The sequence below is a fragment of the Crocodylus siamensis genome, chromosome 3 (genome assembly GCF_052110815.1).
Source record: "Crocodylus siamensis isolate JL-2025a chromosome 3, ASM5211081v1, whole genome shotgun sequence".
Classification (NCBI taxonomy): domain Eukaryota; kingdom Metazoa; phylum Chordata; order Crocodylia; family Crocodylidae; genus Crocodylus; species Crocodylus siamensis.
This window is the reverse complement of record NC_143397.1, coordinates 88,494,164-88,518,131: the sequence shown is the minus strand read 5'-3', so window position 1 is coordinate 88,518,131 and position 23,968 is coordinate 88,494,164. Positions and strand designations below refer to the sequence as shown.

The window sequence follows — 23,968 nt, the reverse complement described above, 5'->3', positions numbered from 1 at the left end:
AACTATATAAATGTTCTTTTATTCAAGTCCCCTGGTTTGCTTTCCTGTGGAGCTGCAAGTCTTGCCTTCTTGGAAGATGCTGATCACCAGCAAGTTTAAGTAAGCAGGCTATTTTATCTATGAAATTGATGCTGTCCTTGAGTATTTCAGAATACTGCTTTGGGAAGTAGGGCTTCATTGGTCCCAATGGTCCTTAAACATTCCTTTTAATCACTATATTTGTATAAACAATTCATACTTCCTATCCAGTACTACAAAATGAATAATAGAAAGGAGATTTTTCCTCCCAGCAAGGTAGCAGTTCTTTTGTCCCAGACAGTAAAGAGTACTGCTCTTTATACAGTTTTTGCCTTCTCTGCAAAGAAAAAAAAATTACAGAAGTTGGGGGGGGGGAGGGGGAAGGGGTGGGGAGCCATTTAATTTCTTTTTTAATGCCTGCCTCCTTCTAGCAAGTCCATCTGTTGTAGCATTGTAATTCTGGAAGCAGGGGTTGTGTGTGACCAACAGGAGACAATTATTGCTGAAGTGTTGATTCAGCTCTATAAAGGACAGGCCAATCATGGCAGTATGAGTGGAAATTTGTCTCAGCTAAAAAGTTACATGTAAATTAACAGAAACGCTATATAACTGAGTAGGAAAAATAAAGGAACAAGAGAGTGAATAAGAGTAGATATTAGGCCTGTGTGAGTAGGCAGCTATTCAATCTGGCTTTGGATCCAGGCACTTCAGATGCCAGCGGTCCGATCCGGAGCTCCAGATTGGTTTCCCGCTTCGATCTGGCCGAAGCAGCTCTGAAGCTTCGAAGCCGCCTCGGAGATCCGGCCATAGGGTATAATGGGGAATCAATGAAATATCTGTAACTTCATTGTTTTTTATCTGATCTGGATGAAACTTGAAGGGGTGGTAGGCTCTGCTGAGAGCATGAAACCTTCCAAGTTTCAAGAAGATCAGTGTAGGGTTCGGGGGGACTGCACGGCAAATTCTTGAAAGCAAAAAACTCGTGGCACGTGCATGTGTAACACCACAGGGGGGTGAAAACTGCAGGGGTGTGGCCCCTAGTGAGGCCACAAAGCCTGCCAAGTTTCAAGTAGATATGTGCAGGGGTTTGGGAGGCAACTGCACCTCAAGCTGATGACAAGCAAAAGTCATGACATGGGTGACATTGTGTGTGTTAAAGAGCAGCAGGGTGAAAGCTGCAGGCCTGCTAGCCCTTGCTGTGGCCATGAAGCCTGCCAACTGTTGAGGAGATTGGTGCAGGGGTTCTGGGTTCTGAAGCCCTGCACCTCTAGCTGCTGACAGGCAAACTCGTGACATGGGTGCTTGTGCAACTAACTGTCTCTGTCTTGAGGCAGTTGATTGTCTGTATTATTTCCTCTCCTTTGTCTGTGGTTTTGTAGGTGTTGATCCTTGCTTGTTAACTTGTTAACTCATTAATTAGCATGAATTAACACCTACAAAACCACAGAGTAAGGAGAGGAAATAATCAATACAGACAATCAACTGCCCCAAGACAGAGACAGTTAGTTGCACAAGCACCCATGTCACGAGTTTTGCCTGTCAGCAGCTAGAGATGCAGGGCCCCAGAACCCCCCTGCACTCACCTACTTTCATAGATTTCATAGACATTAGGGCTGGAAGGGACCTCGGGAGATCATCGAGTCCAGCCCCCTGCCCAAAGGGCAGGAAGTCAGCTGGGGTCATAGGATCCCAGCAAGATAAGCATCCAATTTACTCTTGAAGGTGTTCAATGTAGGTGCTTGAACCACCTCCAATGGCAGACTGTTCCAGACCTTGGGGGCTCGGACAGTAAAGAAATTCTTCCTTATGTCCAGCCTGAAACGGTCTTGCAGGAGTTTGTGACCATTCGACCTCGTCATCCCTTGGGGCGCTCTGGTGAACAGACGTTCCCCCAGATCCTGGTGCTCACCCCTGATAAACTTATAGGTGGCCACCAGATCACCCCTGAGCCTGCGCTTTTCCAGGCTAAGGAGCCCCATGGCTCTCAGCCTAGCATCGTAAGATCTGTTTTCCTGACCTCTGATCATGCGCGTGGCTCTCCTTTGCACTCTCTCAAGCTTCTCCACATCCTTTTTGAATCGTGGAGCCCAAAACTGGACGCAGTACTCCAGCTGCGGCCTCACCAACGCCGAGTACAAGGGGAGAATGACGTCCCGGGATTTGCTCGAGAAGCATCTATGGATGCAAGCCAGCGTTTTGGTCGCTTTACTAGCCGCAGCATCGCATTGGAGGCTCATGTTCATCTTGTGGTCAATGATGACCCCCAAGTCTCTCTCTTCTGTAGTGCTATCCAACGTAGCACTGCCGAGCCTATAAGGATGCTGCAGGTTTTGCCTCCCAAGGTGGATAACCTTGCATTTTTCGGTGTTAAACACCATGAGGTTCTCATCCGCCCATTTGCTGAGTTTGTCCAGGTCAGCCTGGATCACCCGCCTATCTTCTGGCGTGGATGCTTTGCCCCAAAGTTTGGTGTCATCGGTGAACTTGGCCAGTCCGCTCCTGACTCCAGTGTCCACCTCATTAATGAAGATGTTGAACAGGATGGGTCCCAGGACAGAGCCTTGAGGGACCCCACTGGTCACAGGGCACCACGATGAGTGACTGCCATCAATTACAACCCTCTGGGTCCAACCACGGAGCCAATTTCCCAGCCAGCGGATCGTGGTGGAGCCAAGGCCACAACTGGGCAGTTTGCCAAGAGGTGATCATGGGATACCAGATCAAAGGCTTTTTTGAAGTCAAGATATATGACATCAATCTCTTCTCCCTTGTCCAGATGATAGGTCACCTGGTCATAGAAGGAAATGAGATTGGTCAAACAAGACCTACCTGCAACAAACCCGTGCTGGCTATCCCTTAGGATGTTAGCCTGGGCCAGTCCATCAAGGATGGCCTCCTTAATAAACTTTTCTAAGATCTTCCCCAGGATAGAAGTCAGGCTAATGGGCCTGTAGTTAGCCGGATCCACGCTCCTCCCTTTCTTGAAGATCGGCACCACATTGGCCTTCTTCCAGTCTTCGGGCACTACACCAGAGCGCCAGGAGTTTTCAAAGATCCGTGCCAGGGGCTGGGCTATGACGCTTGCCAGCTCCTTGAGTACCCTGGGGTGCAGGTTGTCAGGGCCAGCTGACTTGAAGGTATCCAGCTTCTCAAGGTGTTCCTTCACGAGGTCAGCATTTATGGAGGGTAGGGGATCCCCATCACCCGGATCTCCCTGTCCCATAGCAGGCATGGGCGCTAGGGCAGACTTGACAGCTGGCAGGCTTTATAGCTGCAGCAGAGGCCACCACCCCTACAGTTTTCAGCCCGCTGTGCCTTAACACACACAGGGTCATCTATGTCACGAGTTTTCCTTGTCAGCAGCTTGAGGTGCAGCTCCCCCCAAACCCCTGCACCTATCTTCTTGAAACTTGGCAGGCTTTGTGGCCTCACCAGGGGCCACCACCCCTGCAGTTTTCACCCCCCCCGTGGTGTAATACATACACATGAGTTTTGCTTTCAAGAATTTGGGGTGCAGTTCCCCCCAAACCCTGCACCAATCTCCTTGAAACTTGGCAGGCTTTCAGCAGAGCCTCCAACCCCTGCATGGTTCATCCAAATCAGACAAAGAACAAGAAAGTTACGGATATTTCAATGATTCCCCATTATACTCTATGGACAGATCTCTGAAGCTTTTCCAAAGTGGTTCGGAACTTCTGAACCACTTTGGAAAGCCTAAAGGAGCCAGCGCTTTGATCCAGACATTCTGCTTCAGATGCCAAAGCGTCCGAAGCTTCTCCGGATCTGAAGCATGGTCTGAAGACTCACACAGCCATAGTAGATATGGTGGGAGGAAAAGTCTAAAAGAAACGAGGGGAAAGTTGGTATTTGAGTGGCTAATTAAATAGCAATTTACTTTAAGTTGTCAATCTCCCATTTTATAAAACATATTGTCTCATTTCCCCCACAATCACAGAGAAATCTAGGATTTAAGAAGACTGAAGCAGCATAAGAGACTCTTCTCTGCCTGAGCAACTGAAACCAGTGAGAGTTACCTCAATAGTAGATGATGTCCATACAAGAATGGATGTGTCTAGTACAGGGGGATTCAGTAGATACTCGGGGAGGTTATCAGAAGTACGACTAAAGTTGAGCCCCAATCTTATTACAACTGTCCGCTTCATAAAAATCCCATCAAAATGTTATAATGAGGTCTTATATTTCAAGCACCGCAAGTCTTTCAGAATGATTGTGCTGAAACAACTGGAAATCAAGTCCTCTGCTTTTAGTTACTGGTTAGTCACTAGTAAATGACTATATAAACTATGCTCAGTTATTAAATAACAGAGCATGGTCATAACTTCATTCACAACAACGTAGGGAATCAAATTCAAGTTTGCATAATTCCATGCAGTTAAATTAGACCATCATACTTTAGTAATGTGATCTATCTGTTAAAATTTATCAGCATAGTCTTTACCTGTATGGTCTGTTTGGTGGTTTGAAGTCTTTGATCAGCCAGATGTAGCTGACATGTTAGTTTTTCACTGGCTTCCTTAAATTCTTTAATAGAAGATACTGCTGCCTTTTTTTCATTCTGTAGCACAGCTATCTGCTGCTGCAAGGACCTAATTCGTTCCCACAATGAAGTAATGGAGCAGCCTGGCTTTTGGATCAGAAGATTCCTCTTCTTCTCTCTGTTTCCTAAACATAAAATAACAGGTCAGCAAACCGGTACGTCTTGGCCAGATCATTATACTGGTTTTACATTACACTCTTTTTTCACTGTTTGTTTACAGACAGGAGTTCTGATCTAAAAAGATATTGAAATTGTTTTTATTAGGATCCATGTTTATCATCTCCCAGTCAAAAAGCCTGAGGCTGAGTTGATTCAGTCTTTGCAGATTAGTTTAAGCTGCACAGAATAAACTGAAACAGAAGTGAACACACTTTTGAATCAGGAAATGAAGCCACATGCCTGCAATGGCTCAGGCCAGAAGCCAGGGGCTGCTAGGGCACAGATATCTGGCTGTTTGTGCACTTCCTCTTCCTGCTGTTCCCAAGGTCTCTGGGATTTGCAGTCCAGAATAACAGCAGCAGGACTCTGCACGTTGCTCATCATTTCCTGTTCTTGCTTCCAAGTGCTTCTGGGATTTGTAGTCCACAGTTGCAGCCAGCAGTAAGTTTGAGAGGGGAAAGGGGTGTTTAACCCTCCCCGTCCCCAGACTCTAGCTGCGGTTTGTCTGGGGGATGCAGTCCCCTCCGTAAACTGGGCTTGCCCCCCCCTCCCCTGTCAGCAAGCCCTCACTACTCCAGCTAGGGAGCACAGCGGTGGAGCCAGCTCTGCTCTCTGCAACAGACAGCATAGCTCAGCCCAGGGCTGGAAAGCATGCTGGGATGCTGGGGGTCTGTGATTTAACTTGAACCAGGAGGGGGTCTGGGTCAGAAGTTTCATAAATCAGCTTGCCCCAAATCAGTTAAGTCTGATACTACATTCAACCAGGTTTATCTTAAAACCAGTTTCAGCCATTTTGAAACTGGTTTATGTGCACTGAGCTTCTATTCTGTTACAGGTTTAAACCACTTTCTGATCACTTAAAACAGTTGAAGTGTAACTTTGTTCCTAACCCCAAAGATTCCTTATCAAGGTGATCTCATTTAGATACGAAATGGTTGTTTTTCCCTAACTACCAACCCTGCAAATCCAACCTGGGATTTGAAAATAAAATACTATTCTAACTTCTGGCTGATGCATAATCAATAGGGCTGTGCGAAACATGTTTGGTTTCAACATCCGTTTTGCCTTTTTGAAGGGACAGTGTTTCATTTAGTTGCTTTGTTTTGAAGCACTATTCTGTTTCATTTCATCAAAACTGTTTAGCTGTTTTGACATGTTTCAATGTTTTGCCCATAGCCTATAATGGGGAATAATGAAAATGCCTAAAACTTTGTCATTTCTTGCCTAATTCAGATGAAAATTGCAGGAACGAAGGCATGAAGCCTGCCAAGTGTTGCACAGCCCTAATAAGCAACAATGAAGGTTTTTTAGTCTTTAATGATAGTATTTTTAAGGTTTAAGGTAAAACAGAATGCTGTTCTTTCTTTCTGTTTCCTGGCTATACTTGTTGGGAAGGACCAATAATAATATAAAAAGGGGTAAACATCTTATTTTATTTAGTGAAATCAGTAGAGATGACTGAATATCAACAAATTGCATTAGCTGAACTTGAAAATGACATCTGATTTGATCACTTTTTAAACTACAGTTTCTCTTTCAAATAAAATGGCATAATTTTCAAATATGTGTATACGTCAAATTTCCACAAGCATACAGTAGAACATCCTATAACTAAATAACTGAACAATATTCGTACAAGTACTCTGTACCTGTCTTCAGAACTTGGAATAAAAAGTCCCTACAAAACATTCTCTCTCATGAGTTAGCTGAAATGTATATAATATTCCCACCTCTGTTTACAACTGAGGGATGAACTGTTATGAAAGGACAGGTCTTCCTTCTTTGGGAATGTGATTTTTTTATGTCCTTGTTCCTCATGTTGCCCTAAATCAAAAGAGCAGCACAAAAGATTAGCAGGTTTCAGCTCTGAGCCACAAGCTGCAACATTCTGAAGTATACTGATTTTAACAGAAAAAAATTTAAGAACTTACCTCCTCAAATATTGAAAAGTTAATATAAAGCTATGCAGAATTGTGGAGGAGAAAATTGTTTTACAATTTTGGCTTGTGAAAAGTATTAATTTTTTCTCCTTCCCATAGACAGCAGGAAAAGAAAATACTAAAACTATGTAAAAATAGTAAATGACAAACAAGGAGATAAAACCAAATTGTATACAATGTTATGGGAAATATACAATTCTAAGTATTCAATAATTATTGCTAAGATGAAAGGAGCTTTCTATTACTCCCAGGCCTAAAATATCCTGCTTTTCATGATGCTCATCATCTGGCAAAGGTTGCCAACCCCAGCTCTCAACTGTTTGTCCTCTTCCCCATCTTTGCTGACAGCTGTACTCATCATCTGGTTAAATGATGCTATTTAGGAAGACTGAAGTAAAAAAGGCATTAAATATTTCAGCCTTATTTTAATCATCCATAACTAGATTCCTTTCTAGATTCTGTGAAGGGATCTATGGCTTCTTTGGTCTTCCACTTACTTTTGACATACTTGTAGAATCCACTTTATTGCTAGTTGCATCTCAAATTGTGCCTTGGCTTTCCTAATGTGCTGCCTACACAACTGTACAATATTACTATATTTGTTCATAGTATATGACCAAGTTCCTCAACTTATATAACCTCTCAGGATATACACAGCTACACATCTTTAAATGTAAGCAGACCTGCTTCTGGGTTTGCACTGGGTTTGACTACACATAAACCAGGAATCTGCCCAAGTGAACCCCCATTTGAATCCAAGGGGATTAGGGACCTGATTAATGCTCATTTGACATAACTAAACAAAAATGCTATTTACAATATGCCTTAAGATGACATAGCAAAAGCTCAGTAGGCCCAGTGAGATTTTGTCAAAAAAGTATACATTTCCTTGCTTTAAAGTTCAGCTAGTTTTGAAATGAGCTTTTGTTTTTGGAATATTTCATAATTTGTTTATTAAAATTATCTTTCAGTGTTCTGTGTATAGCTAAAGGATTATGTATTTCTTAAAATGTAAGGTAACAGGCAGGGCAAGGTGGTAACTTAAGGACTACCTGGTTCTGAGAGGCATACACTTTCATAGGCAACAGCCTAGCTCATCAGATGCTATGAATGGAGCACAGCTTATTTATTATTGTAAATAACTAAAACAGTGCTCAGAAGGCTTTAAAAAACACAGTGATACACAACCTGATAAAAAACTGCTTTAGAGCAATATTGCATACAATGTATGCATGACACTCTACACCGGGGTGGGCAAAATGTGGCCCGGGGGCCGGATGCGGCCTGCCAGGCCATTTTGTCCAGCCCATGGGACCCCTAAAAAATTTAGAAAATTAATATGAATCTTCTGTGGGCTGCCTGTCATGCAACCCTTGATGGCTTGCCTAAACTCAGTAAGTAGTCCTCTGCCCAAAACAATTGCCTCCCCTGCGCCATACTCATACCATACCTTAGACCTAGTCAGGCACATGTATGCATGTATGTGTAGAACTTCCTGTCCTTCTGCTCGCCAGGGAAAAATACACTGAGCAAATCAGATAGCAAATGAAATAGCAGATCTAATCCTAAACCCCACGATTCTCAGTTCAACAAACTGCCTTAGCCATTAGGTAACAGCCTTCTTTCTAATTTATTGGATCCACTTATGCCTTAGCAGCCCCATCTAAAAATTCTGGCTAACATGTAGTGAGTAATATGTAATGCTTTTTCATCTATATCTCAAAATAATAGTGGATATGCATCAGGATTTTCATTTGACATTTGGTCTAAGTAGAGAGATTTGAAATAAATGTGTAAGAGGCACTGTGGTTGTACTGTCTCTGTTGTCTGAAAGAACAGAATTTCAATTCCAGCTCAGCTTTTTGTTTTTATTTATCCAAGTAAGGAGCAAATTAGCTACTTGTCCTACAGTAAAGATTTTTTTACTAGCTTAGCTAAGGCACAGAATGTTTTTTAAATAGTTGTGTCTGCAACTTGTAGTACGTACTAACAGGAGCATTGTATGCAAGTCATGGGAAATGACTTATGTGAATTTCTCCAGTGCTTTCTAATGTTCCCATATGAGGTCATAAAGGGCAGATTGGTCAGTTTCCTCATAAATAACCAGTGAAGACTGAAAGGCAGGAAGAAAGGTAGGTGATGGAAACCATACTGACTCTGGTTTTCAAAAAAAGTAATTGAAGAGCAGCAGTTTCAACCTTTTTAGACTCAAGGGAACCCTTGTTAGACCCACGGCACCCCCTCAAGAAAACTAGCTCTTAGCCTTCACTCATTTCTTGACTACAGAAAAATTATAAAGTGATCTTTCTCTTACAAAGACTGTAACAGGTCACAATAGTTTTGGACACTATGGATTTCTATGTGAAATCATTGTGTTTACGTTGTGAATCATGTGTAGGTGTTTACATACTTAATAGTACCAATATTGTGCAGCACTCCGCAGCACCCTTAAAAAGATCTCAGGACACCCAGGGTGCCCTCACACTTTGATTGAAAATCACTGTAGAGTAACTATCCTTTCCTTTTTTGTTGTTGTTTTTTAGTATACATCAGGGTGGATCCTACTGACTGTTAAGGATGTTCCCTTCTAGATGGGGGGAAAGGAGGAGTATCAGCTGTATCAATCAGATTTAGGCATTGATATGATGAACTTGGCATCCAATCCAGTTGCTGTCACAAGCATAAACACAGAATGATAGAGCTGGAGGAAAAGTCAGGAGGTAGTCTTGTCTAATTCCCTACTCCCTAAACGATCCCAGCGAAGTGCTTGTCTTGGCTGCACTTAAAAACCAGTGATGGAGAGTCCATGATTCCACAACATCTCTAGGTAATCTGCTCCCATTTGTTATTCAGCCTCACAGAAAGTTCTTCTTAATATCCAACCTTAAGTTTTCCCTGTTGCAATTTAAGACCATTACTTTTTGTCATTTCCCTTATATATATTTGGAATCGTCTATCATAATCCATTTTATAACAATGCCTTCTGTATTTGAAAGCTAATAAAATGCCCTCTGTCTTCTTCCCATACTAGTTCTTCAAGACATTTTTTTCATGTTTTGTTAGACCTCTTTGGTCTATTTGTTGCTTTCTCCTGGACTCTTTCCAGTTTCTTCTTGTCTTTCTTACAGTGCGGTACCCAAAACTGGACACAGTATGTTAAGTGAGCCTCACCAGTGTTGAATAGCCTTTGACTTCTCAGCTAATTATGATAATGGCTAGAGACGCTTAGAAATTCTCCATGATGAAAACAACCCTCTAAGACAACTTTCAACAAGTCAGATACAGCTGCAAAAGAGAAGACAATCTGAAATACTTAGTCTCTCCAGTGCAATACACCTTCCCTCCCATGACTTCTTTATACTAGGACTGTGTAAATCTTCAGTCCCTGATTCAAACGGTCTTGCAGGAGTTTGTGACCATTCAACCTCGTCATCCCTTGGGGCGCTCTGGTGAACAGACGTTCCCCCAGATCCTGGTGGTCACCCCTGATAAACTTATAGGTGGCCATCAGATCACCCCTGAGCCTGCGCTTTTCCAGGCTAAAGAGTCACATGGCTCTCAGCCTGTCATCGTAAGATCTGTTTTCCTGACCTCTGATCACGCGCGTGGCTCTCCTCTGGATTCTCTCAAGCTTCTCCACATCCTTTTTGAATTGTGGAGCCCAAAACTGGACGCAGTACTCCAGCTGCGGCCTCACCAAGGCCGAGTACAAGGGGAGAATGACATCCCGGGATTTGCTCGAGAAGCATCTATGGATGCAAGCCAGCATTTTGGTCGCTTATTAGCCGCAGCATCGCATTGGAGGCTCATGTTCATCTTGTGGTCAATGATGACCCCCAAGTCTCTTTCTTCTGTAGTGCTAACCAACGTAGCACTGCCGAGCCTATAAGGGTGCTGCAGGTTTTTCCTCCCAAGGTGGAGAACCTTCCATTTATCGGTGTTAAACACCATCAGGTTCTCGTCTGCCCATTTGCTGAGCTTGTCCAGGTCAGCCTGGATCACCCGCCTATCTTCTGGTGTGGATGCTTTGCCCCAAAGTTTGGTGTCATCGGCGAACTTGGCCAGTCCACTCCTGACTCCAGTGTCCACATCATTAATGAAGATGTTGAACAGGATGGGTCCCAGGACAGAGCCTTGAGGGACCCCACTGGTCACAGGGCACCATGATGAGTGACTGCCATCAATCACAACCCTCTGGGTCCGACCACGAAGCCAATTTCCCAGCCAGCGGATCGTGGTGGAGCTAAGGCCACAACTGGGCAGTTTGGCCAAGAGGTGATCATGGGATACCAGATCAAAAAAAAATAAAAAAGATAAGTGTGTGGATGAAGGAACAAGGGACTAAAGAGGGACACAGGAAACCAGATACAAGGGGTGTGTCTACATATGCAATTAATGTGACTGAATATACTCTGGCTCAGTGTGACTCAATTATTCTACTGAGACCTAATTGCTGTGCATGTGTAAACAGTGACACTTTACTGCACAGCCAATTAGTCTGCTGCAGAGTAAAGTATCTTGTGTAGACACACTCAGGAAGATAGAGTCTGGGAAGAAGAGATCAGGGCTAGAAGAGAGCTTCGTAGAATGGAAGACAGAATATACAAGAAATACTGCAAGGTTAGTGCTTTAACTTAGGAGTGAAAGGGAAGAGAAAGTGAACAAGTTAAGGAACACAAGTTACAGAAAACGGATAAATGAATAATTTGGTGAATGTTGGGACAAAAAGAAGCTGAGAGTCCCTGTTTCCCAGCAAGAAGGCTGCAGAGGAAACAAGACAACAGCTGGGAGAGAACTTTCATAAAATTGTATTTTAGTTCTTTCTCAACAGAATTTTTCAAAAAAATATCCTGTTTATGGGATATTTCTTACTTCACCTTTTTTCATTGTAGGTCAGAATAAAAATGTTCTCAAAATGCAACATTTTCTGAACTGAAATGCCAGTTTCTACAAAGTAATAATAAAATACAATGGTAATGGGGGAAGAAGGAAAAGAAAGGACGGCAAAAACCACAATATATCTTGGTATATAAACCCTAAGGTACTGTACTCACTTGAGATAGCAATTTATGACTTCATTCCAAAGATGCAAAAGGCCAAATCTATAGCTATTTGGAGGCTAAAAATACAGGGAGGTACCCAGTGGGATACCTTGTGCGTGCCCAAGAGCCCAATTCCCTATGAAATCAATAGAAGTTCAGCACCTAGGCATTTCTGAAGATCCCAACAGGCACCTATCTGCATCTTTAAGACTCTAAATGCCTTTAAGCCCTTGGGCCAAAGGCTATCGTCACTGCTTACATTGAATATTTCACAATGTTATTTCTTAATTTTGTCCACAACTCCCTCTCCACGTACATAGTATAAGAAAAGGTTATTCTATTTAAGTTCTTCTTCATATATGTAATCCACTTTAAATACAGTTCTTGCCAGTTTTGATTCATTAATTCAACATATGCTCTTGGTTGCTTCATAATATATCCACAAGGACAGAACAGAATCCAGTTGCAGTGCAAAATGCAACTTAAGGGAAAAAGCATAATTCAATTACTAAATTCAGCCTACTAGCCATAAATCCAAACTTTAAGTCTTGGACCTAAAAACTGCAAAACAAACATCTCCTATTATTTTAAACTATACTACTCAGACCTTCTGTCAACCAACAATTTAGACACTCTACTGTGTATGCCATTTATTTTCAATTATGCTTAAATGCCCTAATTCAGTGGCCTGCAACCTTTTTGCCCCACAGCTCAGATTTGTGGTGCCAAGTTCCTCTACAGGTTGGATCCAACCAACAGGCCCAATCCAGCTGCAGGGGGGTTTGCACAGCCCAACACTGATCCATCTGTCTGGGGTGGGGTGCAGTGGCCCTGATGCAGATGCTTGAGGGGGAATGGCCTGGTTCCGATCCTGATCCAGATGTGTGGGTCAGGACAGAGCAGCTCCAATGTGGACACAGAAGGGAGACAGATTAGCCCTGATCCAGATGCACCTGGGGAGAGGGGGACAGAGAGACCTTGATCCAGATGTGTGTGGGGGAAGGAGACAGCAGCCTGTCCCCAGTTCCAATGAACAGTTTGGGGAGGGGATGAGGGAATGGAGAATTTCAGCTTTGATCCAGACATGTGGGCAAGGGTGGGAAGATCAGCCCAATCCAATCTGGATGTGCCAGGGGAAGGTCTGGCCCTGATCCTGCTACACAGGCACTGGCCCAAGCAAGGCTGTATCTGGCCATCTGGAGCTTTCACTGCTCCCCTCTGCCAAGTTTTCTAACCCGTGGGGATTCCCATGAGCCAGATGTCACAGCTCTTCAAGCTGGATTTGGCCCATGGGCTAGAGGTGGAGCACTCCTGCCCTAATTAACACCAGACTCTCCTCTTGTAACAATCTTTCTTCTGATCACATGTGAAGTAAGAAATCTGCTCATGAGGCAGTTCCTGATGGGAGAAATAGGTTTCTTGGCTGCCCTCATAATATTCTTTAACCCAAGTTTGCTCCTGAAAAAAGGTGTTAGCAGAATATGTGTTTCCTATGATGGTTTGCAGAATGATGGCAAAATTCATTTCTGTCTCCCAACAAGGACTGATCACCAACCATGGTCTCACAAAATGAAGATGCTTGAGAACTAAGATCTTCTTTCCAATGCATGGTAAGTTAAGGCAATTTCAGGAACTCTTCCTGGAACCAAAGATAATTTACATTCAACATACACGCCCACAGAAAAACAACAGGGAAACTGCTAACTGGGGGTAGATGCAGAAGGAGTGCAATGGAACAGTTGCACCCCTCCCTCTTTGCTTCCTGCTCCACTCAAAGTTTAAAAACAACTGCCTGGGAGGGGCAGTGGCATTTCTATTCAGGTAATGCAGATGGAGTCGATTGACTTCATGACTCATTATCATCTACCTGATTCCTGCTAATCTCTCTCCACTCCACAGATATTAACTACCCTGTCTTCTTTTTAATGGTCTTGATGTTTCACTATTCAAAATGTCTTTTCTTTTGCAATTTTGCTGTCTGTTAGCTAATCCTGATAATGCTTCTCTTTGGTTTCATAGCTCTGAAGGATGTTTTTAGCTCTAGCAAAAAATCTTAACTCAGGTGTAGTAATATTAACTCAGTGTGGAAATGACTGACAGTGAAGTATCAGAAGCACTCAAGATGCTCAAGACTAGATTTTTCCATACAAATCTGAGTAAGGGATATACATTTAACTATAAGAGACTAATGACATTCTCTTTTGACTATTTTTACCAAGTTTGTTTGGGTTTTTTAAATTTAGTATATAATCTAGCAAACTAGTGTACATTTCAATAGTTATATTGATTTTTACTTTGATTTTAAACCAAATAATTTAGCACTAAGCCCCTAGCATATTAGTAAACCTTCTAGTTTATCTTTAACGGGAGGAAAAAAAAGTGTATCATATCATATATGATAATGCACCAAATTACCTACACACCCCTCTTCAAAATCCGAGATCTGCCCAGGCTTCTAATATACTCTTAATTTTAGAGACTATAAATTAGAAGTCATAATGATTGCTAAGGTAAACCATAAAAGGAACAATATCAAGACAAAAAGAAAATCGCTAGTATGGATATGGATATGATGCAGGTACTTCTAATCCTAAAAAAAGTATTCAATTAGAAAAATACTTTGGCAAAAAACAGAATTTACTGGCAGCTCAGCTCAGCTTTCACAGCTTGCAACCAACAATGAACATTCTCCAAGATCCCATTGCTAGCATGTTTAGGAAGATGGACTCCATAACACAATTAGTAAGACTGCCATTGGACTGACTTGTCCAAAGAGGAGCAACATAAATAATAACACTGTAAATTATAAGAAATATTTACTAAAAATTATTTGTAAATTGCACAATTGTCATCTACATAAGTGATAAATTACCTTTTCCTGATATAGTTGGCTCTTGTCTTGCAAATGTACATTGTTTTGGGACATCTGATGATCCTTTATTTTATTTTTTTCCTGTTGATCATTTTGGTCCACTAGTGAATCAACATTTTGGGCCATTTTTCTAATTATTGCTCCCAAACTTTCCAAAGCTGGTATTTCAGAGTCACTGAAATTGCACATATTAAAATGAACAAAAGGCCCGTTAGGAATATTAAATCATATACTACAGGAGCAGAAAATATGCTACATAACCCATCACATACCACATTACAATAACCACTTAAATAAGGAATAAACAATATATAATCTTAAAATAATTAATAGTTTTTCAGTCAGTGGATACATAGAGAAATGTATCTGTAAAAATCAGGTTTGCAAATAATTCATAATTAAAAAGAAATCTTAATTTACTAATATCAATCATGTTACTGAATCCTACTTGAGCCAAATGCCTGCTATGGCAAGCGCTTTTTCTTGACAGACCAAAAATTTGACATATTGGAAAAGCTATGCTATACTATATATTCTAAACCCTGTGACATAACTCCTAAGATATACTAGAATCTTGTTAAAAACAGCTGCTACTTAACTTCAACATGTAAAAACAAAATGAAAAAATAAACAAAAAAGCAAAGCTAATCCATTCATGTAAAGACCCCAAACAATTGTTGCAGGGTATACCTACCTATAATAAACAGCTTGAGTCCTAACAAATGCCTAAAATGTGGGTTAACTTTAAACTAATGTTAACACAGACACTGTCTAAGAGAGAAGTTCTCAACTAGGGAGCCATAGCACCTTGGGGGACCTTGAGATCCTTTCAAATGTGCCCCGGGATGCCACCCATATTAGCACTGTTAGGTGAACAAACATGATTCACAAGATAAAGCCAGCAATTTCAAACAGGAATACATAGTGTTAAAAACATTCTGATCTGTTGTGGTCTTTCTGAATTCTTACAACAGAAAAATTGTTCTATTATTCTTCTGTAGTCAAGAATAAGTGAGAATTAAGAGATGGCACTTTCTGAGGAGTGCCTTGAGTCTAAAATGGTTGAGAAGCACCAGTTCTAAGAGACTGAAAAACACCCAAAAAAGTTCTTACAGAACAGAGCAAGTGCAGGTCTTGAAACCTTGGTTTTGCTCTGAACTTTGTCTTCATCCTGCTGCCTTGTTTTAGACGCATTGTACATCTCTTTACAACATTCATTTCCATAGCCTTTGGAAGGATCCTCACCACACTGCCCCTAAAAAGAATTCCACTAGTATTCGAACTTCTACTCTATCTTCCTGCATATGCTTAAACAGTCCCAGCCAGAAGGCAAGTACCTGCCTGAAATTACCTGTTCTCATAGCTACATGTTGACCTTTCTACCCACAAGGAGAAGGCCTACATTTTTTTGCTGAGATTCCATGGAGACTGTAGTTCATCTGAAAGAACAGTTTGGGACATATGGTCTTCCATCCTGTTCACCTTGAGCTAGCTCATCATCAAGTTTATTTCAAGAGTTGTGAGGAAGATGGGAAAGTGAAGCCAGAAGATTTGGTTGAAACAAGATACTTTAGTACTCTACCACTTCCTAAACCAACACATTGACTTGAAGGTGTCACTTCAGTAGTTACACTAACAAAAAGCTTATGTATAGCTGAGTGGAGATTCAGGGCACTTCTCTAAATAAATCTACATCAAACTTAAGACCAGAGTTTAAAAAAAAATCTGTATGATCAGAAGCTCTTCTAGTTTATCAATGCATCTCACTGACTGGGAAGAGCAGAAAAAAGTAATGTTCAATAAATGTTCTACTGCTCAGGTATCACGGAGGGATATCCATTTGTGTTGTTTCTCAGTAGCTCAATGCTTTGAACTAATGTTATTTCAACTAGAAAACAAGGGACTTGAATCTAGAAACACAGGACCAAATTTCAATGAAAAAGATAATATATTTATGGCTATGGAAAAAAGGTAATTAAGTAAAGACATTTCACTTTCTTCTTGAGTTTTGATACTCTGAATCATGCTTCTTCAACAGAATTTTACTTTGGATTAAGAGTACAATTGTAAAAGAAAATAGCTTCTCATTGGCTGATACACCATTTAAAGCCACTAAATAACTTTTCCCTTGATGGATATTTTGTTTAATTGAGCTATTCATGGGGGTTCAAACTATTAAATTAAAACAAAAAAAAATATATAGATGGAAACAGAGCTAATGGCAGCAAAAGGGAATACCACCTACTTTTTAACTGTAAGCATAAAAGCATTACCTGTAATATTGAAAACAGAAAAAACCCAAAGAAATTAAAATATCAACAACAGCAGCCATAACAGAGAATGTTAGATTGAGAACTTGCTTCTTCTTGCCTTTTAGAGAAAAATGAACTGAGAAGTGGGAGGTTAGGAGGCATTTTATACCCATTTGCCCTTGTGGCTTACTGCTTCCTCAAATGTGGGGTGCATAAAAAGGGAGAAAAATTCTAACTGTGCTAATTCTAGCCTTACCAGTGCTATCTGAGGTGGGCCTTGTGACTCAGGACTGGGGATCTATGCATTAATACTTACCTTTAAAGAACTAATTTTTAACCATCATTCAATTGAGGTTAGTACAATGACTGCGCATAAAACATACATGAAATAATTAGTGTGGATGGTTCTTAATTTAAAGGATGTTAAACAGCTTGTAGACATCTGCTAGCAAGCTGAAATGGGTCATTCAAAATTTATCTAACTAAATTAAGGGGAAAAAATGTTTCTCCTCCCGGGTCGTCATGTCACAAGATAACTAAACCGACTTACTAGGCTTGCCTGGGAATCCTTAGCTGTCAGTGGTGAATATGCAAAGGGCCAGCAAATTAAATCAACCTGCCAAACTGTCAATTTCAAGCCTCATGACTGCATGAAAATAGCATCACTGGAAGAAATCAAGCATTGCCTTCTTTTGGGTTTCCTGGCACCTATTCAAATACTCATGCAGTTGTGGCTAATTTTGCATGCAAATTTCAGTCAATAAGCTCAGAACAAGACCTCCCAAGATATTTCAAAGGATCTGACAGTATTTTTTCTGAATACCAAATCGACAGTAGTTGAAATTCAATCTCCATTTGCTAGAGCTTTACATATGCACAGTGTCCCCTCTACAGAGCTAAGTTAATGAGAGCCGTACCTGCCTTCACTCATATCCTCCCAGCCGTCCTTATTGAAGTTCTCAATTACGTTGCTTGTAACCTTGATGGACTGTTTGCGAAAAGCTTGGTGACGTCCCAGAGAGCTCTTTTTCTTGGCTGTTTTTAATTTAACCTTGGTGCTTGCTGTCTTACAATTACATTGTCCACAGGTTGTTTTCACAGGGACTATGGGAGCCACTGCTTTGGCTTTGTCCAGTGAACTCTTCAGCTGCTGTACTTGACTCAGCAGATCTTCATTTTCATTCCTCAACCCGTTAGCTTCTGCCACTTGCCTCTTCAGAGAGACAACTTCTCTCTCTAGCTGATCAATCACTAATTGAAGCTCTGCTTTGTCTTTCTTTATTTCTCGAATTCTTTTTAGTAGCTTCTCAAACTCTCTCTCTCTCATGTTTGCACCTTCCCTTTGCAGTTTTAGAGATGTTTTTAGATCATTTCTGTTCTTGGTTAACTCTTTATTTACTTCTTTCAGCTTCTTTGATTCCCTCTCAAGAGCTTTGAATCTTCTTTCCAGTTGGCACACCTAATTAAATTGAGTTTTAAAGTGAAAAAATTACGCCTCAAATTGAACCTTTTAACCAGAAACAAAACCAAACTGTTGTGTCTTACAATCATATTTAACTTTATGAAAATAAAATTGAGTTTAGGCGAAGGACAAAAGCAATCTAAAGTCCCTAATTTTAAAATAATTCCAAGATAGTAGAGATAAATACATTCTAACTGCAATATTACAACTGTTGAGCAAAGGGCAGATGGTAGAAGAAGTTAAAATTCCAGGCAAAGTGACACAGAGTTTAAGTACACTAATGAACTTTACTAATGCATTTGGAGATCTTTGTTGATTTGGTTATACATCCTAACTGATTCTGAGCAATGTTTTCAGGAAAAAAATTATAACACAATTTTCCACAGGGTATTTAAACAAATAGTCTTTGATGCATTTATTTAAAACCAGTATCCTTTGAAAAAAAATCACAGCCAAAGGCATTAAGAAAAACTTAGGAACTAAATAATACGAAGTCAGAGAACTTCTCTATTCACATAACTGTTCTGTTCACATAAGAGGAGAATCTACGCCATCCTAGCTTGCCAAACAAGAAATAGAAGAATTTGCCTGGAAAATACATATTGCTTCTTACATATTACATACTCTACACATACTCGGGGTTCCTCATGATAAACTCTAATTCTTATTGCCCTGTAGTGCCATTTCCTCATAGTTTAAACCAAATAACTGTTTCTGGAACTGAAAGGAAAGTTTACTCTAATTGAGGACCTGGAAAATAAAAAATTACTCAGAGTGAAATTTTCCAAAGCACTAGATTGTTTTTTGAGCTATCAGTCAGTATAACTTGGGCTCATAAGACACTTAGATATTTTGGAAAAATCTCACCCCCTACTACAGATATACCAATTTTTCTCTACTCTGACTTTAGTAAGGGCTGCTTAGACCTCAGAATTTTTTTAAAATAGGCTTATATATTCAGATATCCACAGAAGAATTTTGAAGTCTAAGGCTGTACAGATGTTGCCTTTTGTCCCTAGATCCTATGGCCATTCACACCCATCGTCCCACTTTAAGTACTTATGAAGTATACCGGATAAAATGTGCTAACATACCCGACAGTTTACAAGAGGAAGACTTCATTTTAAGCTACTGAGCGATCGCGACTATGTACACTACACAAACACATGTAAATCAGGACAAAAATATATTTGTAAATCAAATTAATGAACGTTGTAGATGTTTGATTTTTAGACTATAATTTGGTGTTTTTCTGGTTCTGAGATGGCAAAACCTCTTGCTGAAAATAGTATTTCCGGGGGAAAAGGGAGGGGCTTCTGGTGGCAAAGGTCAAGGGCTGGGGGAGGGACTTCTGGTCCCAAGATGGTGACCAGGGGGCAGGGGCAGGGCTACCCATGCAGCCCTCGACAGCTTGCCAAAACTCGGTAAGTGTTCCTCTGCCCGAAATAATTGCCTGGCCCAGGACAATCAGGACTGCCCCAAAAGGAGATGTCAGTTTACAGGATTACAGGATAACTTTAGACACTCATTCTATAAGATATTCACCAGTTTCAGCACTAAGTAGCAAGATGAAATGCCAAAAAACAGTATCAAGGTCAAAAACATATAAGCTGTGCACTATTTCTAAAGAAATACAACTAGGGTTCACAAAAAATATTGGACAGATAGATTTTTATTTCTTATAAATCTTACAGAACTATCCTGTGTACAGTAGTATAGTTTTAGTTTAAATGAAAGCATAGGGTCAAAGTGGACAAGTTAAATTAGGGATAGTGTTGTTCAAACTTCCCCAGACACCTTTGCCAGTAACCTTGTAATCCACCTTCAGGCTCTATGTTTATGCACTGCTGTACCTCCCTTGAGGTGAGGGGTAATTACAAAGAGTGAAGGCTTATGTTACAAGTACATAAATTCATTGGGTGAATTCCTGAACCCAATAAAGTAGGAGACTTTGCTATTTATTTCAACAAAGCCAGAATTTGAAGTGAAAGGCAAGTATACTCCTGTAGTTTAACATACAATATAGTTAGCTCCTCTGACCTTTGTTGTTTTAAAGACCTAGGAGATAAGTCATTTCCTGTGGTTGAAAGAAGGAAAAAAAAGCCCAGATGAACAACTTCTGGGCCAACACACTAAGGTAGCAACATAAAACTATATGAATCCATTGAGATAAAAATTATGCAGTACCTGGCAAACAAAATTATAATTCTGAAATATTGATTATAATCACACATAAATTGTGTGACATCCTAGACTGTAGCACTCAAATTATTTCAATTACTCACTCTACCTTAAGATAAATGAATGTGAGCATCTCCTGTTCTGTGTGTTATTATTTTAACATGATGTTTGTCATTCAGTAATACCAAGATGACAGCCTTCATTACCTGACCATATGGCAAGTGTTAGAAGTATATGCAATCACATCATCTGCTGTAAACTACTGTACTTCCTACAAGTTAATTCACAGATATCGGATAAATAGTATTCACCATACTGACGTTTAAGTTACATATCCGTACATATTCAATGCCATAAAAGATTTATAAGTAATTAGACCAATATTGTTTAGCCAAATGATAAACTAAAGAAATAAACCTGTTGCAAGAATGTATTTTCTTTGCAGCAACCAAACCATATGGTAAAATACAATTGAGCCCTCTTAAGTGAACACCTGTCAACATGCTAAACTACTTATAAAAAATATAAATATGAATACAAACTGTAACTTGGTAAGAATATCTAGTTATTATACAAAATCAAATGTGCAGGATGATGTACAGTGAGTGGGATCTTCTGAAATATGCTTGTTAAACCAAAGCATAATAAATATATGCATACTAAATATATACTATAATATTTTCATTCATACTACTGCTCAAACGTTAATATACTAGTAGCACATTAATCACTGCATTTCTATCATGCACACATTTGATTCTTTAGCAGACAGCTGCAGTGGTTTACATTTGATATTATGTAAACATAAACTTTGGCAAAAGAAAATTAACATTACTGATCTCAAAAGCTGTAAAAAATAAGTATATGCTGCAAGTTTGCTGACTTTTGCAATTCATTTTGTCTTTAAAAACATTTGTAATTTACTTTGACCTTAATGGAATTTATCCCATCTGATTCATCAATATCTACTGCAGTAGCATTGATTTTTGACACAATTTTGGCAGTGTTTTTGAATTATTAAAGGAAATTAAGGATAGAACACTTAAAATCATGAGTAGTGACTATACCATATAATCCTTTATATTAAAATTTAGATTTAGCTCGCTGGGCTCAATATCCTACCTTCTGTAATGTCTGATCTGATATTTCTTTCACATTCTTCTTTGGAGTACTGTTCTTGACCCCATCATCTTCACCAAGTCTAAAGAGCAGCTCTGTCACAGAATAAATAATATATTTTGACATCTAATATTCCACTAAAACAATATTCAAACATTTTAAGGAAATCTGCTCTTTAGTTTCAAAATTGGAAATAGTGTAGTCTATTTTCTTTTCAAGCTTTTTGGTCAGTCTCTAAGGAGTGACCTCTTTTCAAAGTCTTATATCACATAATTATGAATCTTTGTAGTATCACAGTGTTGTTTTTTTTTTACAGTACAAGCTTTTCAAAGGTTCAATAGATCTGCAGGTTAAAGATGCTATACTTTTATTCCCATTTTCATTCTTTTATAGACTATTCCCTCTATGCCTTAAAAGCAGAATTCATTGCCTTTTTATCTACACAGTCACTACCAGTTTTGTTCTCCAGGTCTCATCCCCTGCCAGGAGGATCAGAGTGATTGGTGAACAAAGCAAACAGTAACAGAATTAGGATGGATGGAGATTTTAAACCCTTTTTTGTTAAGGAAAAGATCACATACTTTACAAGATAAATCACACAAATCATTCCTGTGTAATGTTCTGAATTCATAACAATTAGAAACCCATAAAACTAACTAGTTTGAACTCAGCTCTCCCCCCCACTTCTATGATGAGCTAAACACTTCAGATGCTACAAATTCCTCCAAATAAGGGAAATCTAAAAAAAAAAAAATTGTCTATAAAGAAAGCCCACTACCAGAAGTGAAACTGTAGTAATATTATAAAAGAACAAAAAGGAAAAATAATCGTATAGTGATTTTTAGTGAAGGGGAAATATAACAGTAAGCTACAAGCAAAACATTGTAGAAATGCTAATCCAATACTTAGATTTTTTATTTAAATTAATTGAAAGAATAAATCTGTATGTTACATACTGAAATGATGTTTTAGAAGTATCATTTTAAAACACAAGCGGACACTAGAGGTCACTTAAAACTTTTGATTTATAAACAAAGAAGGAGTAGAAGAAAAGAGTGTTACCCTCTGTAGATTAGCAATCCTCTTGATATAAACAGTGACTAACAAGTTTGTTAGAGTGAATTAGACCTTTCTTTTGTCTTTGGAACATGTCACGGCCAATTAAAACTTCTGTATTCATAAAATAAATGGAGCACTATTCTGAAGATAATAAAAGCTGAAAAAGGTAAAACTAAGCATCTGGGGAATATGTACCTTTACCTTGATATTAATATGTTAGTTCCCATGTTATTTCTGAGTACAGTCCCCCAGCTCTGTGGTACTGCATACATTTACAACATTCTTTAAGTAACACACAAAGCTAATATGAACATGCTTTTCATCTTTTTCTAAATATTCACTCATTTGAATGTCTACTGTAGTTTTTATATCAACATTTACTGTACTAAAAAAAAAAGTGATTTTTCCATAGTTAAAAGAAACAGATCAAAGCAGACAAAACACTATGTTTATAACACAGCTAGATTAATATACATATTATAACGGTATCTAAAATAAGCATATTATACACAGTGAACAAACAATGTTATTGGAAGAAAGGTGGAAAATGTAGTTCCAACCAATTCAGAAATACTTTAAAATCACAAAAAAAAAAAATTAAGAGGAATTACTAGCCGTTGATACGAGTCCCTCTCTAACAAGCAAAAAATAAATAGTTTAATTCACCCGTGTTGTTTATTTTAATTGTTTTATAATGGTTCAATGGAAATAGCTGGTAATGAAAAAGCACTGCCTGTATAGCTGTCTGTCTGCCTATGACAGCAACTAGATTCATCTTATTAACTTACCCAGTAACACACGTTCTATTCATGGCAGAACAAAGAAAAAACAACTGTTCATCCACAAACAGACTCACAAGTCATAAAAAAGGATATTCTTTTAATAAAATGACAGCCATCTTACAAAACTATAGTTATGTCACACTGAGAACACAGCTTTAGAATAGAATATTTAGTACGGCTGTGCAAAACAGCTATATTTTGTTTTGGTTTTGGCCGTTTTGGAGGATAGTAACTCATTTCAGATCACTGTTACGTTTTGATTCGGCTGAATCTGTATTGGAGTTTTGACGCTGTTTCGGCACTGATTCAGAGATTCGAATAGGCTAGGAAGAGACAGGCACAGCCAGGCAGCTGCAGGTTCTTGTGCGGCTCCTCCAGCCATGAGACCCCAGAGGCCCTGATTGCTGCAGCTGGTGAGTGCAGGGCTTTTTTTTCATTTCTTTTTTTTTCTTAAAGTGCCAGGAGGCTGGGGCTGGGTGGGGGATGGGGCCATGCAGGGCAGCCAAGGGGGCTTCTCCCATGGC

The 23,968-nt window shown here is 39.7% G+C and overlaps 1 protein-coding gene across 2 annotated transcripts in view; it reads right to left on the bottom strand.

Annotated features, from left to right (window-relative positions):
* The window catches only part of CNTLN (centlein), a 377,819-nt gene that overhangs the window by 104,978 nt on the left and 248,873 nt on the right, over nt 1–23,968 (bottom strand). For both annotated transcript variants that reach the window (XM_090038766.1, XM_090038767.1), the window contains 5 exons: nt 21,607–21,698; nt 17,759–18,300; nt 14,590–14,764; nt 6,466–6,559; nt 4,478–4,701 (listed from right to left, as the gene is read on the bottom strand). In XM_090038766.1, the coding sequence (XP_089894892.1) occupies nt 4,478–4,701; nt 6,466–6,559; nt 14,590–14,764; nt 17,759–18,300; nt 21,607–21,698 (1,127 nt within the window). The remainder of the gene's footprint in view (nt 1–4,477; nt 4,702–6,465; nt 6,560–14,589; nt 14,765–17,758; nt 18,301–21,606; nt 21,699–23,968) is intronic.